The sequence below is a fragment of the Miscanthus floridulus genome, chromosome 3 (genome assembly GCF_019320115.1).
Source record: "Miscanthus floridulus cultivar M001 chromosome 3, ASM1932011v1, whole genome shotgun sequence".
In the NCBI taxonomy this organism is placed as follows: domain Eukaryota; kingdom Viridiplantae; phylum Streptophyta; class Magnoliopsida; order Poales; family Poaceae; genus Miscanthus; species Miscanthus floridulus.
Window position 1 is genome coordinate 86,740,216 of NC_089582.1, and position 18,579 is coordinate 86,758,794.

General features: G+C 45.3%; 1 protein-coding gene across 2 annotated transcripts; it reads left to right on the top strand.

The window, feature by feature from the left end:
- The first annotated feature begins 628 nt into the window (after positions 1-628).
- On the top strand, positions 629-18,282 carry LOC136541858 (probable LRR receptor-like serine/threonine-protein kinase At1g07650). Of its 2 annotated transcripts, XM_066534019.1 has the most exons (11): positions 629-1,041; positions 1,634-2,773; positions 10,566-11,816; positions 11,941-12,010; positions 14,011-14,106; positions 14,193-14,299; positions 14,834-14,897; positions 14,988-15,056; positions 15,159-15,390; positions 15,475-15,625; positions 17,784-18,282. In XM_066534019.1, the coding sequence occupies exons 1-11, from the start codon at positions 730-732 to the stop codon at positions 18,120-18,122; spliced, it is 3,831 nt and encodes a 1,276-aa protein (XP_066390116.1). In that variant the 5' UTR covers positions 629-729; the 3' UTR covers positions 18,123-18,282. The 2 variants fall into 2 exon arrangements, with proteins under 2 accessions (XP_066390116.1, XP_066390115.1); XM_066534018.1 differs by having other exon boundaries at positions 14,834-15,056.
- Positions 18,283-18,579: the final 297 nt, after the last annotated feature.

The following is an 18,579-nucleotide window of genomic DNA, read 5'->3' on the forward strand; positions in this document are numbered from 1 at the left end:
ATAAGTTTCACCCCTCTTAATAGTACGGCTATCGAACCTAAATGTGATCACACTCACTAAGTGTCTCGATCACCAAAACAAAATAGCTCCTACCATTTATATCTTTGCCTTGAGTTTTTTGTTGTTCTCTTTCTTTATTTCAAGTCCAAGCACTTGATCATCATCATGGCATCACCATCATCATGTTATGATCTTCATTTGCTTCAACACTTAGAGTATGATACCTATCTCATGATCATTTGATAAACTAGATTAACACTTAGAGTTTCATCAATTTACCAAAACCAAACTAGAGCTTTCAGGCGGTCGTACATCAATATGGTCCCGAACTCCACGTGACCATGTCCTTGGGGCTCGCCACGACCAGCATCCGTACGGACTTGCCTGCTCCGCGTTGGCCTACGAGCCGTACGTGCAACGAGCCTGCGAACACGCGCTCGCTCGCCAGTCTCAAAGCTGATGACTATACATGCCACGTCAGATCCAAAGATCAAATAAAGGGATATGGACGAACTATGTAAATGGTTATGAAAAAAAATATAATTTTAAAGTTAATGGGCCTAAGTGACGCCGTCTTAAAACGTAATGGATCTGTGCTGTATTTTACTCGAAGGAATATACCCCCGGAGCAGCAACCATGACACCCGCGGTGTTCTGCCCCCGAAGATTGCGCCCCCCCCAGCGCCACAATTCCAGCCCCGTTCTGTGGACGCTGAAGACAATCCAGCCATGGCCACTGCTAGCGCTGACATAGATCGACTCCAAAGGAGGCTTGCCTCCGACGGCCAACGAATCAGGCTTCCCTCCAGCATACTGACAGATCTATCGCGTATGACAAGAGCTCTCTACAGATTGCAAGGCATCCTGACTAGTGTGGAGAAACAACCATTTGACGGGAGCAGAGAGCCCTGCTTGAGCAAGATCAAACACAATATCTACGATGTGGAAGATATTCTTGACGAGCTTGAAAATGGCGGCTTCAGGGCGCAAAGGAGCAGCATGGGTTGGAAGTTAGCTGAGGCTTCAGATCTCTGGTCACAGGTGCGTAGTATGGGGATTTTAGGCACATATTTGGTGGCCTTAATTTCGATCTCAAGAAATATCCATGATTATCAGAGCTTTTTTCGCTCTTCAGTGACTGTCTACATGTTATTTTGTCTGGAAATATTAAATCTAAAGCTACTATTTTGCCAACTCAATCGTGTGTATTCAATAATTAGGCCACCTTCACCTCTATGTTTATTGATTTTTTAAAGAATCCTTGTTGGATAGATTTTTTTGACCTTCCCATCTATTTATATATAAGAAAAAAAATCAACAAATATACCATTTTATTAGAATTTTTTTTAAGACAAATCTATTCTTGCGGTCATAGTTTCTTCAAACTGAATATTTTATAACTTTTGGTAGTTAAAGTTCTAAAAGTTTGACCTGAACCTTTTTTTCCAAAATGAACTATAGAACTGTAGGGAGTAACTTGTTTGTTATCAGAAAACTGTTAGCTTGAATTGCAATTTCGATTATACGATGTTAAATGTTAATGTTTTTGATAAAGCGTTAGCAGCTACCACAATACCTAAGGAGATTTTGAAACCACGAGCTACTTAATGATCATTTGATGGTCAAATTTCAGGTAGTATTTTCCTTCTCATCTAACCACTCAGTTCTGCATCGTCGTATGATGAATAAAATGAAGGAGATCAGAAAAAGTTTGGATCATGCATCAGAAGACTCCATATTCAGCTTACTGCACCACAGAGCAGATGCAGATCAATCTTGTGATCACAATGTGTTTGATGAAAATGCAATCATTGGAAGAAATAAGGATAAGGAAAATGTAAGAGTCTTGCTCTTGAGTAACAGTGAACAAAAAATTTCCATTATTCCTATAGTTGGTCTTGGGGGATTGGGGAAAACAGCTCTTGCTCAGCTCATTTTCAGTGACCAAGATGAACGATATAATTTTGACCTTCGTGTATGGATCAATCTGAACATGAGTTATGATTTTAATAGTATTGCTAGTGCTATAATCTCAAAAGTTAACAGAACAGAGGAAGGCACCTCACAAGTTAATAATGAGGGTGAGTATAATCCTCAGATACTAATGAATTGTCTTCGAGAAGTACTTAATGACAAAAGATGTCTGATTGTGTTGGATGGCCTATGGAGCATAGATGAAGGGCAATTACTTCATCTCAAGAGAATGCTGCAGAGCACACAGAATACCAAGATTATAGTGACTACTTGTAGTGAAAATGTTGCAAATCTGATGAATACTGTTCATCCCTACAAATTAGGCCCTTTATCTGAAGAAAATTGTTGGACAATATTTTCTCAAAGGGTATTTGGTGGTGGAGATAACTCATACCTCACACGAATTGGGAAGCAGATTGTGAACAGGTGTGAAGGTATACCGGGAGTTATTCATTCTCTTGGTGCATTCATGCATGATAAAGGCACGAACACATGGAATTGGGATTGCAAAAATGAAGAGCTGTGGAAATTGGAGAAACAGTTTCCATTGCATATCAACATGTTCTCATCAGTCAAACGGATATATTACAAAATGCCATCGGCATTGAAATCGTGCCTCAGCTATTTATCGATGTTTCCTAAAGGGTCTGATATTCGTATGGAAAATGTGATTACACAGTGGGCTGCACTTGGCATCCTTGGATCAACACATGGATCATTGCCTGTTTATGCTCAGGGGAGGAAGTATATCCAGGAACTGCTTTCTGTGTTCTTCCTTGAAGCACCTGATAAATCCATAGTAAGTAACTAATTCATTGTTAGAATTTGTTTAGCTTTACTGTTCAATATGTAAAGGACCTTTTCTTATGCTCAGTATTTGACTAGCATCAGCACCTAATTGCAACCACTAGTTTCAGCCTAATGGGTTGGATTAATTAGGTAGGGCTTAGCTGATAATCAAATAAGATATACTATTATCTTGCACAGATTATTCGTAGGGATACACATACTGTGATTGGTACCATGCTGTTCTTGAACAAATTTGGACGAGCCGTTGATATTAATAAAATACATATGACTTCTCTGTGATACTTCTATTGAACTTTGGATGGACAAATTTTTTTCAAGAGTAATGACATGACCAAAAGCGTAGATCACTAATGGGGTGTTTGTTTGTGAAACCACCTCATCCATCATGAGTTTATCCCGTAAAATTTCATGGAATGAGTGAATGACTCCATTTCTCATGCTTGCACTAATATTAACTTATGAGAAATAAGATGGTGATGGATCAACACATTCAATTCCACGAACCAAACAAAAAAAGTGAGGAGTGAGAAATGATGTACTAGCCTATTTCACAATCCGAGCACTGGGTGTGCTGCGGTGGCGGCATTGTCAGGCGTGGCTGTGGAGGGACGTGCTGCTGACGTCCATGGAAATTTGGGGCACGACGGCGGTTCCGGTTTGACACGGTCTTACTTGCCTTTTCGTGTGCTTGCCTCTGGTCGCTGCACCTCCCTACTTGGGGTTGGTGTTGCGGCAGGTGGCGATGAGCGGTGACTTCCCTCCTATGTGCGGTGCTAGGGGCTTGCAGGGTGCGACACCATTGGATGCGTGTGTTGGCCATTGGCTGCACTGTACGTTGCAGTGCTGATGGAAGTAGCTGCTGCTGTGGGATGGTGTTGCTGCCCTTTGTGCGGGGGTGAGTGAGTGGTGCTGGGCGAAAGCCTTGGCTGGCTTCTGCTAGAGCTGATGACAGTCAACGGCACATTTGCCATCGAGCACTTGGTGATCCAAGGAGGAGATGCTGGAGAGCAGGTTGCTGGTGCTGGAGAGTAGATTGTGCACGGGCTAGCAGCAGTGGCGGCCGAGGAGGAGCAGCCAAGTCCGGCCATGGTGGGCGCGGGCGAGCAGTCTCCACCAGCAGCGGCGCACTCACCTCCACCACAGTCCTCTGCGACGGCAGGACAGGGGACACCTCCACTGGAGTTCGCCTCTCCACCCACTAACATCGACGAGTACGTGGACGCCTTCCACGACGGCGAGGAGGTCCGGTTCAGGTGGGTGGACAACATCGTCGGCGAAGGGGGAGCTCCTAGGTTGGCCAGTTGTTTTCTCGACGACCCAGAGCTGCTCCTTGTTAGTGCAGAGGAGCCACCAACGTTTGCAGTGGCTGAACGCGATGCCAATTGGCGCCGGGCGATGTTGGAAGAGATGAAGGCCATCGAGGACAACCAGACTTGGGAGTTGGTTGAGCCACCGGTGGGCTGCAGACCAATTGGGCTGAAGTGGGTCTACAAGGTGAAGCAGGATGAGCGCGGCACCATTGTCAAGTACAAGGCTCGGCTTGTTGCCCGCGGCTTCATGCAGCGTGAGGGCATTGACTTCGAGGAAGTCTTTGCTCCGGTGGCGCGAATGGAGTCCGTTCGCTTGCTGTTGGCCATGGCAGCAGCGAAGGATTGGCGCGTCCACCACCTTGACGTCAAGTTTGTGTTCCTCAACGGCGAGCTCGCGGAGACGGTCTTCGTCAAGCAAGCTCCGTGCTTCGCCGTCAAGGGCGCTGAGCACAAGGTGTTCAAGCTACGCAAGGCGCTCTACGGGCTGCGGCAGGCCCCTCGGGCGTGGAACGCCAAGCTCGACGCCACTTTGGGCGAGCCTGAGTTCACCCGCTATGCCACAGAGCACGCGCTCTACACGCGGCGACGGGGAAGGAGGAGCTCGTCGTCGGCGTGTACGTGGATGACTTGATTGTCACCGGTGCACGTGCGGAGGACATCGATCAGTTCAAGCACGAGATGGCAGCTCGGTTCAAGATGAGTGATCTTGACGCGCTCTCCTACTACCTCGGCATCTAGGTGAAGCAAGGGAAGGAGAGCATCTCCCTGGGCCAGCGAGCCTATGCGGAGAAGCTGCTAGAGCGCGGCGGCATGGCGGAGTGCAAGCCGTGCGCGACTCCGATGGAGGAGCGGCTGAAGCTAAGCAAGCACAGCACTGCTGCGAAGGTGGACGCGACGCGCTACCGGAGCATCGTTGGCGGGCTGCGCTACCTCACTCATACCCGTCCGGACATTGCGTTCGCGGTTGGGTACGTCAACCGTTTCATGGAGGACCCGCGTGAAGACCACTGGACGGCAGTGAAGAGGCTGCTGCGCTACGTCAAGAGGTCGCTTGATCAAGCGATCATCTTCCCCAAGCGCGGCGGCAAAGGTGGGCTGAGGCTCACAGTCTTCAGCGAGGCACCCCCCAAGACCGAGGAAGGTGAGCCGGAGCTCACTGTCTTCAGCGATGCAGACATGTCGGGCGACATTGATGGTCGACGGAGCACCTCCGGTGTGCTCGTCTTCCTTGGAGCAGCCCCCATTGCTTGGCAGTCGCTGAAACAAAAGATTGTGGTGTTGTCGACATGTGAAGCGAAGTATGTCGCAGCGGCCACGGCGGCGTGCCAGGCTGTCTGGCTGCCCCTGCTGTTGGGCGAGCTGACCGGCGAGGAAGCTCACCCGCCAGCTCTGATGGTGGACAATCAGCTCGCCATCGCCCTCGCCATCGTTCGCCTTCACGGGTTTTCGCTGTCCATCGTCAGCGACCGGGACCCCGTGTTCACCGGGCACGTTTGGCGAGACATCTTCAAGATGGTGGGCGTCCAGTTGCGCATGAGCACAGCTTTCCATCCGCAAACGGATGGCCAGTCCGAAGTGGTGAACAAGGTCATCGCCATGTACCTCCGTTGTGTGACGGGGGATCGCCCCCGCGCTTGGGTGGATTGGCTGTCGTGGGCGGAGTACTGCTACAACACCTCCTTCCACACGGCTCTTCGCGCCACACCGTTTGAGGTCGTCTACGGTCGCCTTCCTCCGCCGCTGCTGCCCTATTCGCCGGGTACAGCTCGGACCGAGGCTGCGGATGCGCTTCTTCGGTCCCGTGATGAGATCCTCGCCGAGGTGCGCCAACGTCTTTTGCAGGCTCAGCAGCTGTCCAAAAAATATTATGATGCCGGCCACCGCGACGTCGAGTTCCAGGTGGGCGACTGGGTGTGGCTGCGGCTGCTCAACCGCACGGCCCAGTCACTCTCTCCAGGGGCCAAGGGCAAACTCGGTCCTCGCTATGCCGGGCCGTTCCGCGTCTTGGAGCGTCTTGGAGCGGTGGCATATCGTCTACAGCTGCCCGAGGGTGCCCGTCTTCATGATGTCTTCCACGTGGGATTGCTCAAGCGCCACCGCGGTGACCCTCCAGCAACGCCGGCCAGCCTTGCGTCGACCTTCGACGGCCGTTACACTCCTGCCCCGGCTAAGGCGCTACGTGTCCAGCGGCGCCGTGACACCTGGCAGGTGCTTATCCAGTGGCATGGTTTTCCAGAAGAGGATGTGACATGGGAGTCCGTCGACGAGTTCCGCTCCTTCTACCCCGACTTCCAGCTCGAGGACGAGCTGTTTGAGAAGGCGGGGAGAGATGTTATGACCGGCATCCAGTACTCCAGGCGAAGGCCTAGCAGTGGCTAGAGGATGCCGGCGGGTTAGGGGGCTCAAGGCCCATATTTATCATATTTTACATAATATTAGAGTTATTTTCTATTATTATTCAGAGACATATAAATACCTGTAAACTCTATTGAGGAAATTAAGCAGAAACATATTATTGTTTCCGGCTTCCTTTAGGGAGCTGGGAGATTATCCTGTGCCCTAATCGCCTCTCCTCTTGCCTCACGCACGCCGCCAGTCTCCACCCGCGAGATCACGGCGCCCCGCCGTGGTCCATCGCGGTTTAAGTCTCGACCCCCGATCACCCACCGCTACAACCTACGCTCGGTCAGGGGAGGAACCTCGGTTCCTATCAATGGATGATGCACATCAGATTTGTGGTGCAGGGGAAATGACCAACAAAAGTGGGTGTAATCATCAACCAACAAATAATATTTAAATCCTCATGTACTAAGAACAGGCGATGTCCATACATCATAATGCAGCAAATCAAAAGGCGCTGAAGTAACAGAAGTGGAGGTGTTTATTGCAAGAGATGGTCGACATTTACTGGAGTGTCGTGAGGGTGGAGGAACCACGATGACCGAGGTGGTGGTGCCACAGGGAGGATGAAGTGGCAAGAGTACAGCTGTAGGGTGGTGTCGAAGGTATGGTGTAGAGATCCCCGCTACTATTGAGCGAAGAATCACGTGTCCCGTTGGAAGGTCCTTAACAAAAAACCCCAAAGCGTCAAACTCAACAGAACAATGATTATCACATGTGGGCTGATGAGTAGAAAGCAAGTTACAAACGAGTTCAACAACAACAAGGACATTGCTAAGGTGGAAGGACATGTCAGCTGCTGACAATGTAGAAGTGCCATGACAGGATATTGGGATGGTGCTACCAAGCCTACTGTGATGAAGGAAGTCGAAGGAGGTAGATGAATGAGCAATATACCATCCGGGGAAGACATGTGGGCGGTCGCGTCATTGTGGAGGACCCCAGGGTTGGCCGCCCTTGAGGGTCATCTTGTTCAAGGCGGCAATGAGGCCAGCCAGATCCCACCGCCGGCGCTTGTGAAAAGCCTATGTTTGGTTTTGATAATTGAGTGGCAACTAGCGGACTAGCCTCTATCCTAAGTGTTGTGGTTGAGATAGGTTATGTCCACATCAAGGTTGAGCAAGATGGCACTCATGGAGGAGATGAGAGGTGGCCACAAGTTGATCAAGTGTTGATCATTTGGAAAAGAAAAAAGAGGAAAACAAAACCCTATGGATTGAAGGCAAAGGTATAAGCTAGGATGTTTTGTTCTGCCGGTCAAGACGCAATAGAGTGCGTGATCGGGCTTAGGATAGATAACTATACTATTAAGAGGGGAGCTCTCAAGTTGACACAGGCTGTCTAGTGCCACTAGGTGCGACTTCATTTGCATATGCATAACACTTAGTGACGTCGTGAGGTGCAAGTGAATTTTTTTTCAAAATGCTTGAAAAATGCTAACCTTTGTTGGAACACTTGTTGGAGTTGAGCACATTTGAAAGGCTTTGAAAAATGGAGTTGATGGGCTATTTTGGTACCCATCGGACTGGGAGCACCGGACTATCCCTGTTCACATCGGAGTAAACGCTGCATGTGATAACGTGAGTAGAGGAGCTAGCTGACAGGCGGTGGGATCGCCCCTCCTGGCGATGGGACCGCCAAAGGTGCCCACGCAGCTGTAGCTCGTGCGGGAGTTTTCAAATCGGCATCGGATTGGCACGCGTAGAGCATCGGATTAAACATAGACAATGTTCACCAGCTGACCACGTTGACCCATCCTGGCGGTGGGACCGGTTGTCCCCGCAGTGGGACTGTTAGCACCAGCCGAATGCAACAGACCGTGCATCGGATTGAAGCTTAATCTGATGCTAATCATCGGACTAATCCGATGGTACAAAGTGAGATTTTGGACCTCTCTGCTGACTATCGAATCCTAAGCATCGGACTAATCTTAATTAGCATCGGATTATATGCTAGGGTTTGAAACTAGCCGTTGTAGCGCTATCAGTCGACCGTTGGGTGCCTGGCGGTGGGACTGCCACGTCTCGGCTGAAGAGGTATGAAGGGGTAACGACTCTATTCTTTTGGGCCCTATATATATAGTTGGAGCCTCGGGATTGTGAGTTCTCTTGGCCACTTGTTTAACCTTGCTCATCCCTTATAAGCTGAGAAAAGTCTTCCAACTCTCTCTTGCTCTTGTGCTCTTGCTAAACACTTTGAGAGAGATCGATTCCACTAGTGCATTGCGTTTGTGAATTGCATCCTTGGTGGCACTAGTGATTGTGAAGTTTGGGCGTTCTTGTTACTATTGGTGGTTACCGCCACCTAGACGGTTGGAGTTTAGATGATTGGTGAGTGGAATTGGTGATTGTTTCCACCCCCAATCAAGTTGATTGCGAAGATGTTCTTGATCCTGCCTCACGGAGAGCAAAGGGGATACTCTAGTAAATTGCGCGTGGCTAGAAGGAGTACTTGTAAGATTGATTCTTGCTACACCCAAGTTGTGGGTGTAGCGTGTGATGCTAGTTAGTGCGCGAATCATTCACCATAAGACTCACCACAACGGGGAATAAGTTGCGGTAAGCAACTGAACCTCGGGAGAAAAATTGATTGTCATCTTTCTTGCCCGGTTTGGTATAAGCTCTACACTTGCATTTCATTCATTCTATCACTTGTGTAGTGCTTATTTTGCTGGCAAGCAACCGAACCTCGAGAAAAGAGCTTGAGTGCCTTTCTTTACCTCACTCGATGCATGCTTGGAGGTTATGGAGTTATGAGCGATAGGCATCAAGACAAGTCTCGAGGCATCTTTGGAGTTAGGAGTCAAACAGAGCCATAGGTGCCAAGCCAAAGGGACTTTTAGAATTGTAAAGCTTGTTCTTATTAGAGTGTGCACCGGATCCGGCCTACCTCGCTATAGCCATGAGCTGCCCTAGGCCTAGGTCCACCAGAGCCAACAATATACCAAGCCCCTAAGCCTAACTTAACCCAAAAGACTAGGCTGATAGGTGAGGGTTGTCCCCGGCTTATATGTGGTGCTCCCGCACCACCAATTTTGGATGTTGAACTAAAACTAACAATCTCCCTTGTCACACATTGGGCCCAACTCTTCACATCACACAATCAGGCCTTGAGTCCAATAATGCTCCATGACACACACAACCTATGTGACCCTCCGAGACGTTAATGGGCTCCTCCGTCACCATGTGACCCTTGAGATTTTCCCGTTTTTCTGACCATGAGCAGCAGATCTGGTCCAGCTCGCTATACCCACGAGCTGGCGCCGCCAAGTTCGGGTCCACCCTCCTACGAGCTTGTTGCTATGTCGTCATGGTTACAAGTTACAACAGGAGCCCTCTTATATTTGTAAGGAGGCCGAGTTACACAATCCGACCCTAACTCTACCCTAAACTGCCAAATACAACTCAAATCCTAACGTAACCGAACTCGTACAAAATATTCGACACATATGTAATAACAGTCTTAAAGCCACCATCTGGCAGGAACTTGACCAAGATGAGCAATCCTCTTTATAGGCAGCTAGCAGCAGCAGTAGGCTCAACTCGTTGGTTGGTGGTGGTGTTGGCTTTGCTGGTAAATGGCAATCAGATGCTGTAGCTAGAATTTGAGTTGGGTCTGCAAAAGGGCAAATGGATCACCAGGTCACACAGATGCATTGGCATCTCTCACCTCGTTACTAGCTCTTCATGCTTTCGGCAGTGTCTGTGTGGATGATGGCGCAGTTGATGCTCTCCTTGCAGCCAGCCTTTTTTTCCTTAGTACGGTTGCTTCATTTTCTTTTGAATGATTTGGGATTTTGAGACTTCTGGAACTAGACTTAGTACCAATTGTTTGAGCTTGCTTGTATTGCAATTTCAATTTTGATGTTACCTGTGTTAGACTTACCATATAAGGAAATATGTATATACAGTATTGACTACTATACAAGATAATGACTTATTTGTAATTTGTGCCTTGTAGTTTGCATCCCCACTTGACATTTCTAGATCTTCCACTGGCCCTGAGTACAATGGTTGCTTTTACTAGTAGTAAATTTCTTCCATATATATGATTAAGCTTTACCTTTGTCAGGATATTGGAATTAATCAGGCTAGTGCCTCAAAAGTCCTCAATATGCACAATTTAGTACATGAGTTTGCCAGATACGTTACCAGTCAAGATCTATTTATTCTGGATGGTGGAAGGACACGTAATGACAGCCCAGGGAATCGTTTTTCCCGATATGCACTATTGACTAGATGCAGTGACAAATCCAAAGTTAGCAGAGGTTTCCTCACAAGTGTAAGGGCGATATGTTTGAAGGACTGCGGTGGAGCAAAGCTTATTGAGAAAATATTCTCTGCTTTAAAGCATCTACGTGTGTTGGACCTTAGTAGATGCTCATTTCTGGAGTTACCTAGTTCTATTTGCCAGTTAACCCATCTGAGGTACATTGATATTTCTAGCTCGGCTATTCAATCACTACCTGATCAAATGAGTTTTCTACAAAACCTTGAAGCACTGGATCTCTCAGGGACATGTATTCAGGTGCTACCTGATTTTGTTGGAACATTTAAGAAGCTAACGTATCTTAACCTACAAGAATGTCGAGAACTCCATCACTTGCCCTCAAAGCTTGATGATATTAAGAGTTTGCAGCATCTTAACCTGTCACGCTGTCCTGCAGCTTGCCAGCTACTTGAATCAATCAGTGGGTTTCAAGAACTTCGGTTTTTGGATATATCAAGTTGCACAGAACTTCAAACATTGCCGGAATCCTTCGTCAGGCTAAGAAATTTAGAGGATCTAATCCTGTCGAAATGCACCAGACTCAAGAAGCTACCAGAATCATTTGGTGAGCTTTGTTTTCTTCGGTTCTTGAATGTATCATATTGCTGTGAGCTGGAAGAAATGCCTGCATCTCTCGGAAGGCTTGCTCATTTGGAGGTCCTTGTACTTTCAGGGTGCAGCAGAATTCAGAATCTCCCTCAATCATTCAGTGACATTGCATTCTTACGGATGCTAGACCTTTCAGGGTGTGTGAATCTTCACATGGACCTTGGAATGCTACCAAATAATAATCTGGAAAATCTTAATGTGGACAGATGTCGCAAGGTCTATGCCATGCCTGGGTGGACTGTAAACTTCCCTAAACTACATCCTGAATGTCTACAATCCTGTGAGCAACATATTCAACGCTTAATTAACGACAACCAAGTCTGTCCTAATCATGATGAAGTAGAGATCACCAACGAGATGAATGTGTCTGTACATGACCAAACTGGGGAGGCAATGGCAAATCAACAATGGCAACAAGCTGGGAACTCTGAATGTTCCACCGAGGTAATTCTACCTAAGTATATGTGTCTACTTGGATTTCAAAATAAAAAGATGCAACGTGTTTTTTCTATTATGATTCCCTTGAACTAAAATAAAATACTCAGATTTCTAACATAACTTTTTTCAGAAAGTCATTGGGGATTCATCTGCACCTACAAGTGGTGGTAATGTTCCTAAGCATCGCACTGCCCGTACTGGTACGAAAACATACTTCATCATTGATATATACACTCACATTCTGATTTCTATATTTTCTAAATGAGTATTAATAATTGCATCTCCAGCAGGCCCCTAAACCCACCCCCCCTATATCTGAGGAGTGGACAGAAAAACCATGTCCAACAGACTCTACTCAAGCCCTTAATCTAAGAGGCAGCTAAATCCTCCCTCCAACAGTTCCAAACCTGTTGCCATTACGAGGGAGTTAGTGACAAATGATTTGTCATTTTGTAAGAGGGGCAAATGAGAGAGATTAAAGGCCTGTTTGGATCAGCTGGGGCTAAAAATTAGTCCAAATTAGCTGAGGATGGTCAGCTAGTTGGTTAACAACTAGTTAAGAGGCTTAGCAAAAAATTAGCCTGCCTATTAGAGCATCTCAATAGTCTTTCTTAAACTCACTTTCTAAATCATTATTTGGAGAGCTATTTGAATAAAATCGCTCTCTATATCTTTTCAGCCTCCAACAGCTTCTCTGTAGCTTGTGCACACTTTGGTGAGCCATCCCTACTCTCTATCTTTGGCTAGTGAGAAACTTGGAATATTGGATGAAAATATTTGGAGATCTAACTGCAAAAGTTGTTGGAGGACTTCTTTTCCATCAAAATCTCTATTCCTATCAATACGGAAGAATATAAAGAGTCTCTTGGAGTTGCTCTTAGCCTCTGTTTGGATGCACTAGTGCTAATTCTTGTTAAATTATAGCTGGCTAAGAGCATCTCCAAGAGTCTTTCTTAAACTCACTCTTTAAATCATCATATAGACAGCCATTTGAATAAAAATAGCTCTCCATATTTTTTCACCCTGCAAAAGCTTCTCTATACATTGTGTGCACTCTAGAGATCTAGCCCTGCTCTCTATCTTTGGCTAGACAGAAATTAGGAAAAGAGGATGACTATATTTAGAGATCTAAGAGCATCTCCATGAGTCTTTCTTAAACTCGCTCTCTAAATCATCATTTGGAGAGCCTTTTAAATAAAAATCGCTCTCTATATCTTTCCACCCTCCAAAAGCTTCTCTATATCTTATACGCACTCTAGAGATCTACCAAGAAATCCGGAATAGAGGATGACTATATTTAGTGATATAATTAAAGAAGATATTGGAGGTTTTTTTTTTGTCACCAAAATATTTATTCCTATCCATTATGAAAGGTATAAAGAGACTCTTGGAGTTGTTCTAACTAAAAAAGCTGTTGGAGGACTCTTGGAGTTGTTCTAACTAAAAAAGCTGTTGGAGGACTCTTGGAGTTGTTCTAACACATAGCGTTGGACAGCACCACCCGCCGGAGTGGCTACCTGGTTGACGTTTGCGTTGGCCTGAGCGTCGACAGCCATGTCGCCCTCCAAGGCCTTCACGGGGACGAGGGGGCGGCTGAAGGTGACCGTGGCGGCGGCGGGCGTCGCTGCTGCCCCCCTGTCTTCTCTTGCTGGAATTTCTCCAAGCGCGCAATGCGCTCGTCATGTGAATTCAACCGCTTGTTCATGGTGGAGAGTTGCGCAAGGATGCAGTCGAGCTTGGCGTCCATCGCCACAAGATCGATGTTGAGGCCGGCCATGGATGTCGATGCCTCGGCAGTGGTCTCTGATACCAATATGATATGGATTGACTGGGGTCGCAGGAAGAACCCTTTCGTTCGTAGACTACTTCTTAGGTTCTCCTTGCTTGGTTACAATCAATACCGGGTTCTCTCTTTTATAGAGATGACTGTTCACGCGTGGTACAGTACCGCGTGGGCCCCTAGGCCGGCTCCACTTGCCATAACAGTGTCACTGCATTTTTATAATTCATCATTTATATCATTGTTGGGCTTACGCATGATAGCCTATATTCTACCCACAGAGCATGTGTGTGTGTGCGTGTGTTACACAATAATGGGTATGACTGTAAATATGAGGCTGTTACATTCAGTCTGACTAATTACATGTTGGTGACCTATCTGAATAAACACTCTATTGATGCTCCTCTTTTTATTTTTCAGGAGTCCCGTTTTTTGGGTCTTCCACTATTCGATTTTCAAAAATGTCTAGTTGTTTTATGTCTAACAAAGGCTTGGAACAAAATACTGAAGGTGAAGGTGAGCATTATCTCAGTGGCATAATCTTCTTCTCTGTGTAAAGTGCTCCTCTTGTAACACTTGCATTTGTTTTCTGGTTATCCCAGGAGGAAACAAGGTGAAAGTTTTTTCCTACAGTGAGATGAAAAAAGCTACAAATAACTTTAGTGCGGCAAATAAGATCAGTGAAGGCCGTTTCAGTACCATATATATGGTAATTTGCATTGTTGATCACTTCAACAGTTGTAATCTTGTCAGATCTTTTCCTCAAAAAAAAAAAAAAAAATCATGTGCCCCCACCAGGTTAGGTGCTCCCATTGTACCCAAGCACCTCGAGAAGAGCTTGAAAATTCCCTCTGAACTTTTATAATTTGCCATATGATAAGCATCAACCTCTCTGTGAAGTTTAAAAACTGAACCTTGATCTGCACATTGAGTAACAAAAAAGCGAAATCAACATGTTTATAGTAATGGATTCTGGATAATAAGAGTAAGGGGTCATTCATTACTGTTTCATGCTGGTTTCACTTTTTTCATATTATTTGATGTTCAGATTGAGTTTGGATTTAAACTTACAAGTACATGCGCATTATAGCCACATCATAAATTCAGATGGAATATTTTGACCTTTTCTGGAGATGTTCCCTCGTGACAGGAGCCAAATGAGTGCCTAACCCTGTGGGAGCACATGCACATGATACTCACATATACTGAACTCTCTTGCTTAAAATTTGTTCTATTTGATCAGGGAAAGCTTGAAAATGGAATACATGTCGCAGTAAAGGTTCTTAAAGCTGATGCAACTAGACTGGGTATCCAAGAGTTTCTACATGAACTTAGAGCGATTGCTGATATTAGGCATGAAAACCTAATGACCTTAGTTGGATACTGTGCTCAAGCAGGGTCTCATATGTTCGTTGTACTCGTATACAATTATATTGAGAACGGCAGCCTTGCAGATACACTGTTAGGTGCATGCTTTTCTACTTTATGTCTTCCCATTATCAAGCCATCCTTTTAATATCAATATATGTGGCCCGTAGCATACTTTTAATACTCGCATGGTATTGCAGGATCAAGGCCTAGCAGCATCAAATTCAATTGGAGAGCTCGCGTTAAAATTGCGTTAGGCGTTGCTCGTGGGCTTGAATACCTTCACGAAGGAATCCGTCCCCACATAGTCCACTGGGACATAAAGGCAAGCAATATTCTTCTTGACAAGGATCTCACCCCAAAAATTTCTGATTTTGGGTTGGCTAAGATCATACATCCTATTCATATTGGTACTCAAGCTGCAAGAACACTGTAAGCATAATCTTGTTCTGGAGTTTGGAGTTTCTTGCAAAGAGTATATGTTTAGTTCTTATCCCGGTTCTTTGTTCTTGCTAGAGGATATTTGGCTCCTGAATATGCGATCAGGGGACAAGCGACAAGGAAGTCGGATGTCTATAGTTTTGGCGTTGTGCTATTGGAGATTGTTAGTGGCAGATGTAATCTCAATATTAGATTGGACCAGGAAGACCAATATCTGGTTGATACGGTAAGCTTTGTCATACTTAGTACCCTGAGATTTCTTGGTTTCGGTACCTTTCCAATCTTAAGTTAAACACTGAAACGTTAAAGGATTTCCACACGACATATATTGATTCTAGCAGGTATAAGAAAAAAATTCTCATGTTCTGAACTGTGCTAGGTATATAGAATTTAACTATGGTACTGCCTACTCTAGTAATGCTAATTATGGCTTTTCTAGATACATAGATTTGCTATGTGCTTAGTTATAAGCTATGACTAGATACCTAGTAAAAACCATGTATCTAAAAATGTCAAAACGACTTGTAATTTGGAATAGAGGAAGTGGTATATACTCAGTTATTTTGTCATTCATAAACATCCTGTTCAGATTGCAAATCTTTGTACCTCAAAGCTAAATGAGCTGGCCCACATGGGGATTGGGCCTGACCCAGGAATTTGGCCCGTGGAAGATACTACTACTACAACAACAACAACAAAGCCTTTAAGTCCTAAATAAGTTGGGGTAGGCTAGAGTTGAAACCCAGCAGAAGCAATCAAGGTTCAGGCACGTGAATAGCTGTTTTCCAAGCACTCCTATCTAAGACTAAGTCTTTGGGTATATTCCATCATTTCAAGTCTCCTTTTATTGCCTCTACCCAAGTCAACTTCGTTCTTTCTCTGCCTCTCTTCACGTTACTTCTTGGCTTAAGATTCCACTACGCACCAGTGCCTCTAGAGGTCTCCGTTGGACATGTTCAAACTATCTCAACCGGTGTTGGATAAGCTTTTCTTCAATTGGTGCTACCCCTAATCTATCACATATATCATCGTTCCGAACTCGATCCCTTCTTGTATGACCGCAAATCCAACGCAACATACGCATTTCCGCGACACTTATTTGTTGAACATGTCGTCTCTTCGTAGGCCAACATTCTGCACCATACAACATAGCAGGTCTAATCGCCGTCCTATAAAACTTGTCTTTTAGCTTCTGTGGTACCCTTTTGTCACATAGGACACCAGATGTTTGGCGCCACTTCATCCACCCTGCTTTGATTCTATGGCTAACATCTTCATCAATATCCTCGTCTCTCTGTAGCATTGATCATAAATATCGAAAGGTATCATTCCTAGGCACTACTTGACCTTTCAAACTAATATCTTCCTCCTCCTGAGTAGTAGTGCCGAAGTCACATCTCATATACTCAGTTTTAGTTCTACTGGGTCTAAAACCTTTGGACTCCAAAGTCTCCCGTCATAACTCCAGTTTCTGATTCACTCCTGTCCGACTTTCATCAACTAGCACTACATCGTCCGCGAAAAGCATACACCAAGGGATGTCCCCTTGTATGTCCCTTGTGACCTCATCCATCACTAAGGCAAACAGATAAGGGCTCAAAGCTGACCCTTGATGTAGTCATATCCTAATCGGGAAGTCATCCGTGTCTCCATCACTTGTTCGAACAATAGTCACATCATTGTTGTACATGTCCTTAATGAGCCCGACATATTTTGTTGGGACTTTATGTTTGTCTAAAGCTCACCACGTAATATTTCTTGGTATTTTATCATAAGCCTTCTCCAAGTCGATAAAAACCATGTGTAGGTCCTTCTCCCTATACCGCTCCATAACTTGTCTTATTAAGAAAATGACTTCCATGGTTGACCTTCCGGGCATGAAACCAAATTGGTTCATAGAGACCCGTGTTATTGCTCTCAAGCGATGCTCGATAACTCTCTCCCATAGCTTCATAGTATGGCCCATCAACTTCTAATGGAGATGAAGCCCGTGGAAGATAAAGTCAAAAAAAAGTTCATTGGGTGGGAATGACACCCAAACATCTAGGTTGGACTCTTCCTTAACTCCATCTTAACTCAGAATTTAGGTGTCCATTTTTTTAATAAAATACCACCTAGACTCTCTTAGTTTGGTCTCATGTTTATTTTATTTTATTTTTTAAATGGAGGCTAGAAGAAAACAGTAACTTCAAGAAAATTCCTCGAAGAACTTAAAATTCGTGCACACCTCTAAAGTTTTGGAGAAAATCCTACTCGAGAATTTTGAGTTTATTTGTAGAAAACCCCATAGAGTAAAGGGATTTTCGCAGTAGAATTGAACTAAAAATAGCTTTGCTATTGTGATATGAATATCATTAGCTAGCTAGGTGTTACTGAACTTGCAGACGTGGAGATCCTATGAGCAAGGAAATCTGGAGGAGATCATAGATATAAATATAGGGGAGGACTTGGATGTTGAGGAGGCATGCCGATTCTTGAAGGTTGGTCTACTATGTACTCAAGAGATGGCGAAGCAGCGTCCCAACATGAGCAACATTGTCAAGATGCTGACCGGGGAGACAGCAGTCTCCGTGGACAAGGTGACAAGATCAGCCATGATGTCTGACTACCTCAAATTAAACTTTGAGCCGCATAGACCAGCCGGTGCACAATCTTCCACAACAAAATCCTTTGCCACGACCGAAATATTAACATCTTCAGAAGCCAGACAGAGTCATCTCTGATTTAAGAATTTCTAATTTTTGCTATGTGTGTGTGTGTGTTGAATGTTGTAGCGAACACCAAGAGATGAATAGATGATAACAAGTGTGTATATTATATCCAACATGTCTCAACGGAGCATTCTGTATTACTCAGGGGAAAAATGGTTGTTAGACTACCAAATTTGACTAAGCCAAGTCGGACTTCCTGTTCTCTGATAACCTTCGTTGCCTTCTCCGGGCATAAGATTTTTAAATTATGGATAGAGCGGATGGTACAATTCTGGGGACGGTGGGATCTGAGAATGTCAGGACCAAAACTGGGCTTAGCATAGTTAATTGAAGGGTCCTTGGATAATGGATACTGTTGCTGATTCTTAGTCTACGAAATTAAATCACGGTGCAATTCCAGGGACGGTACGTCGGATTAATTAGGTTAAACTGAGTTGGTCATATGACAAAAACTTAGTCTAGCTTAGTT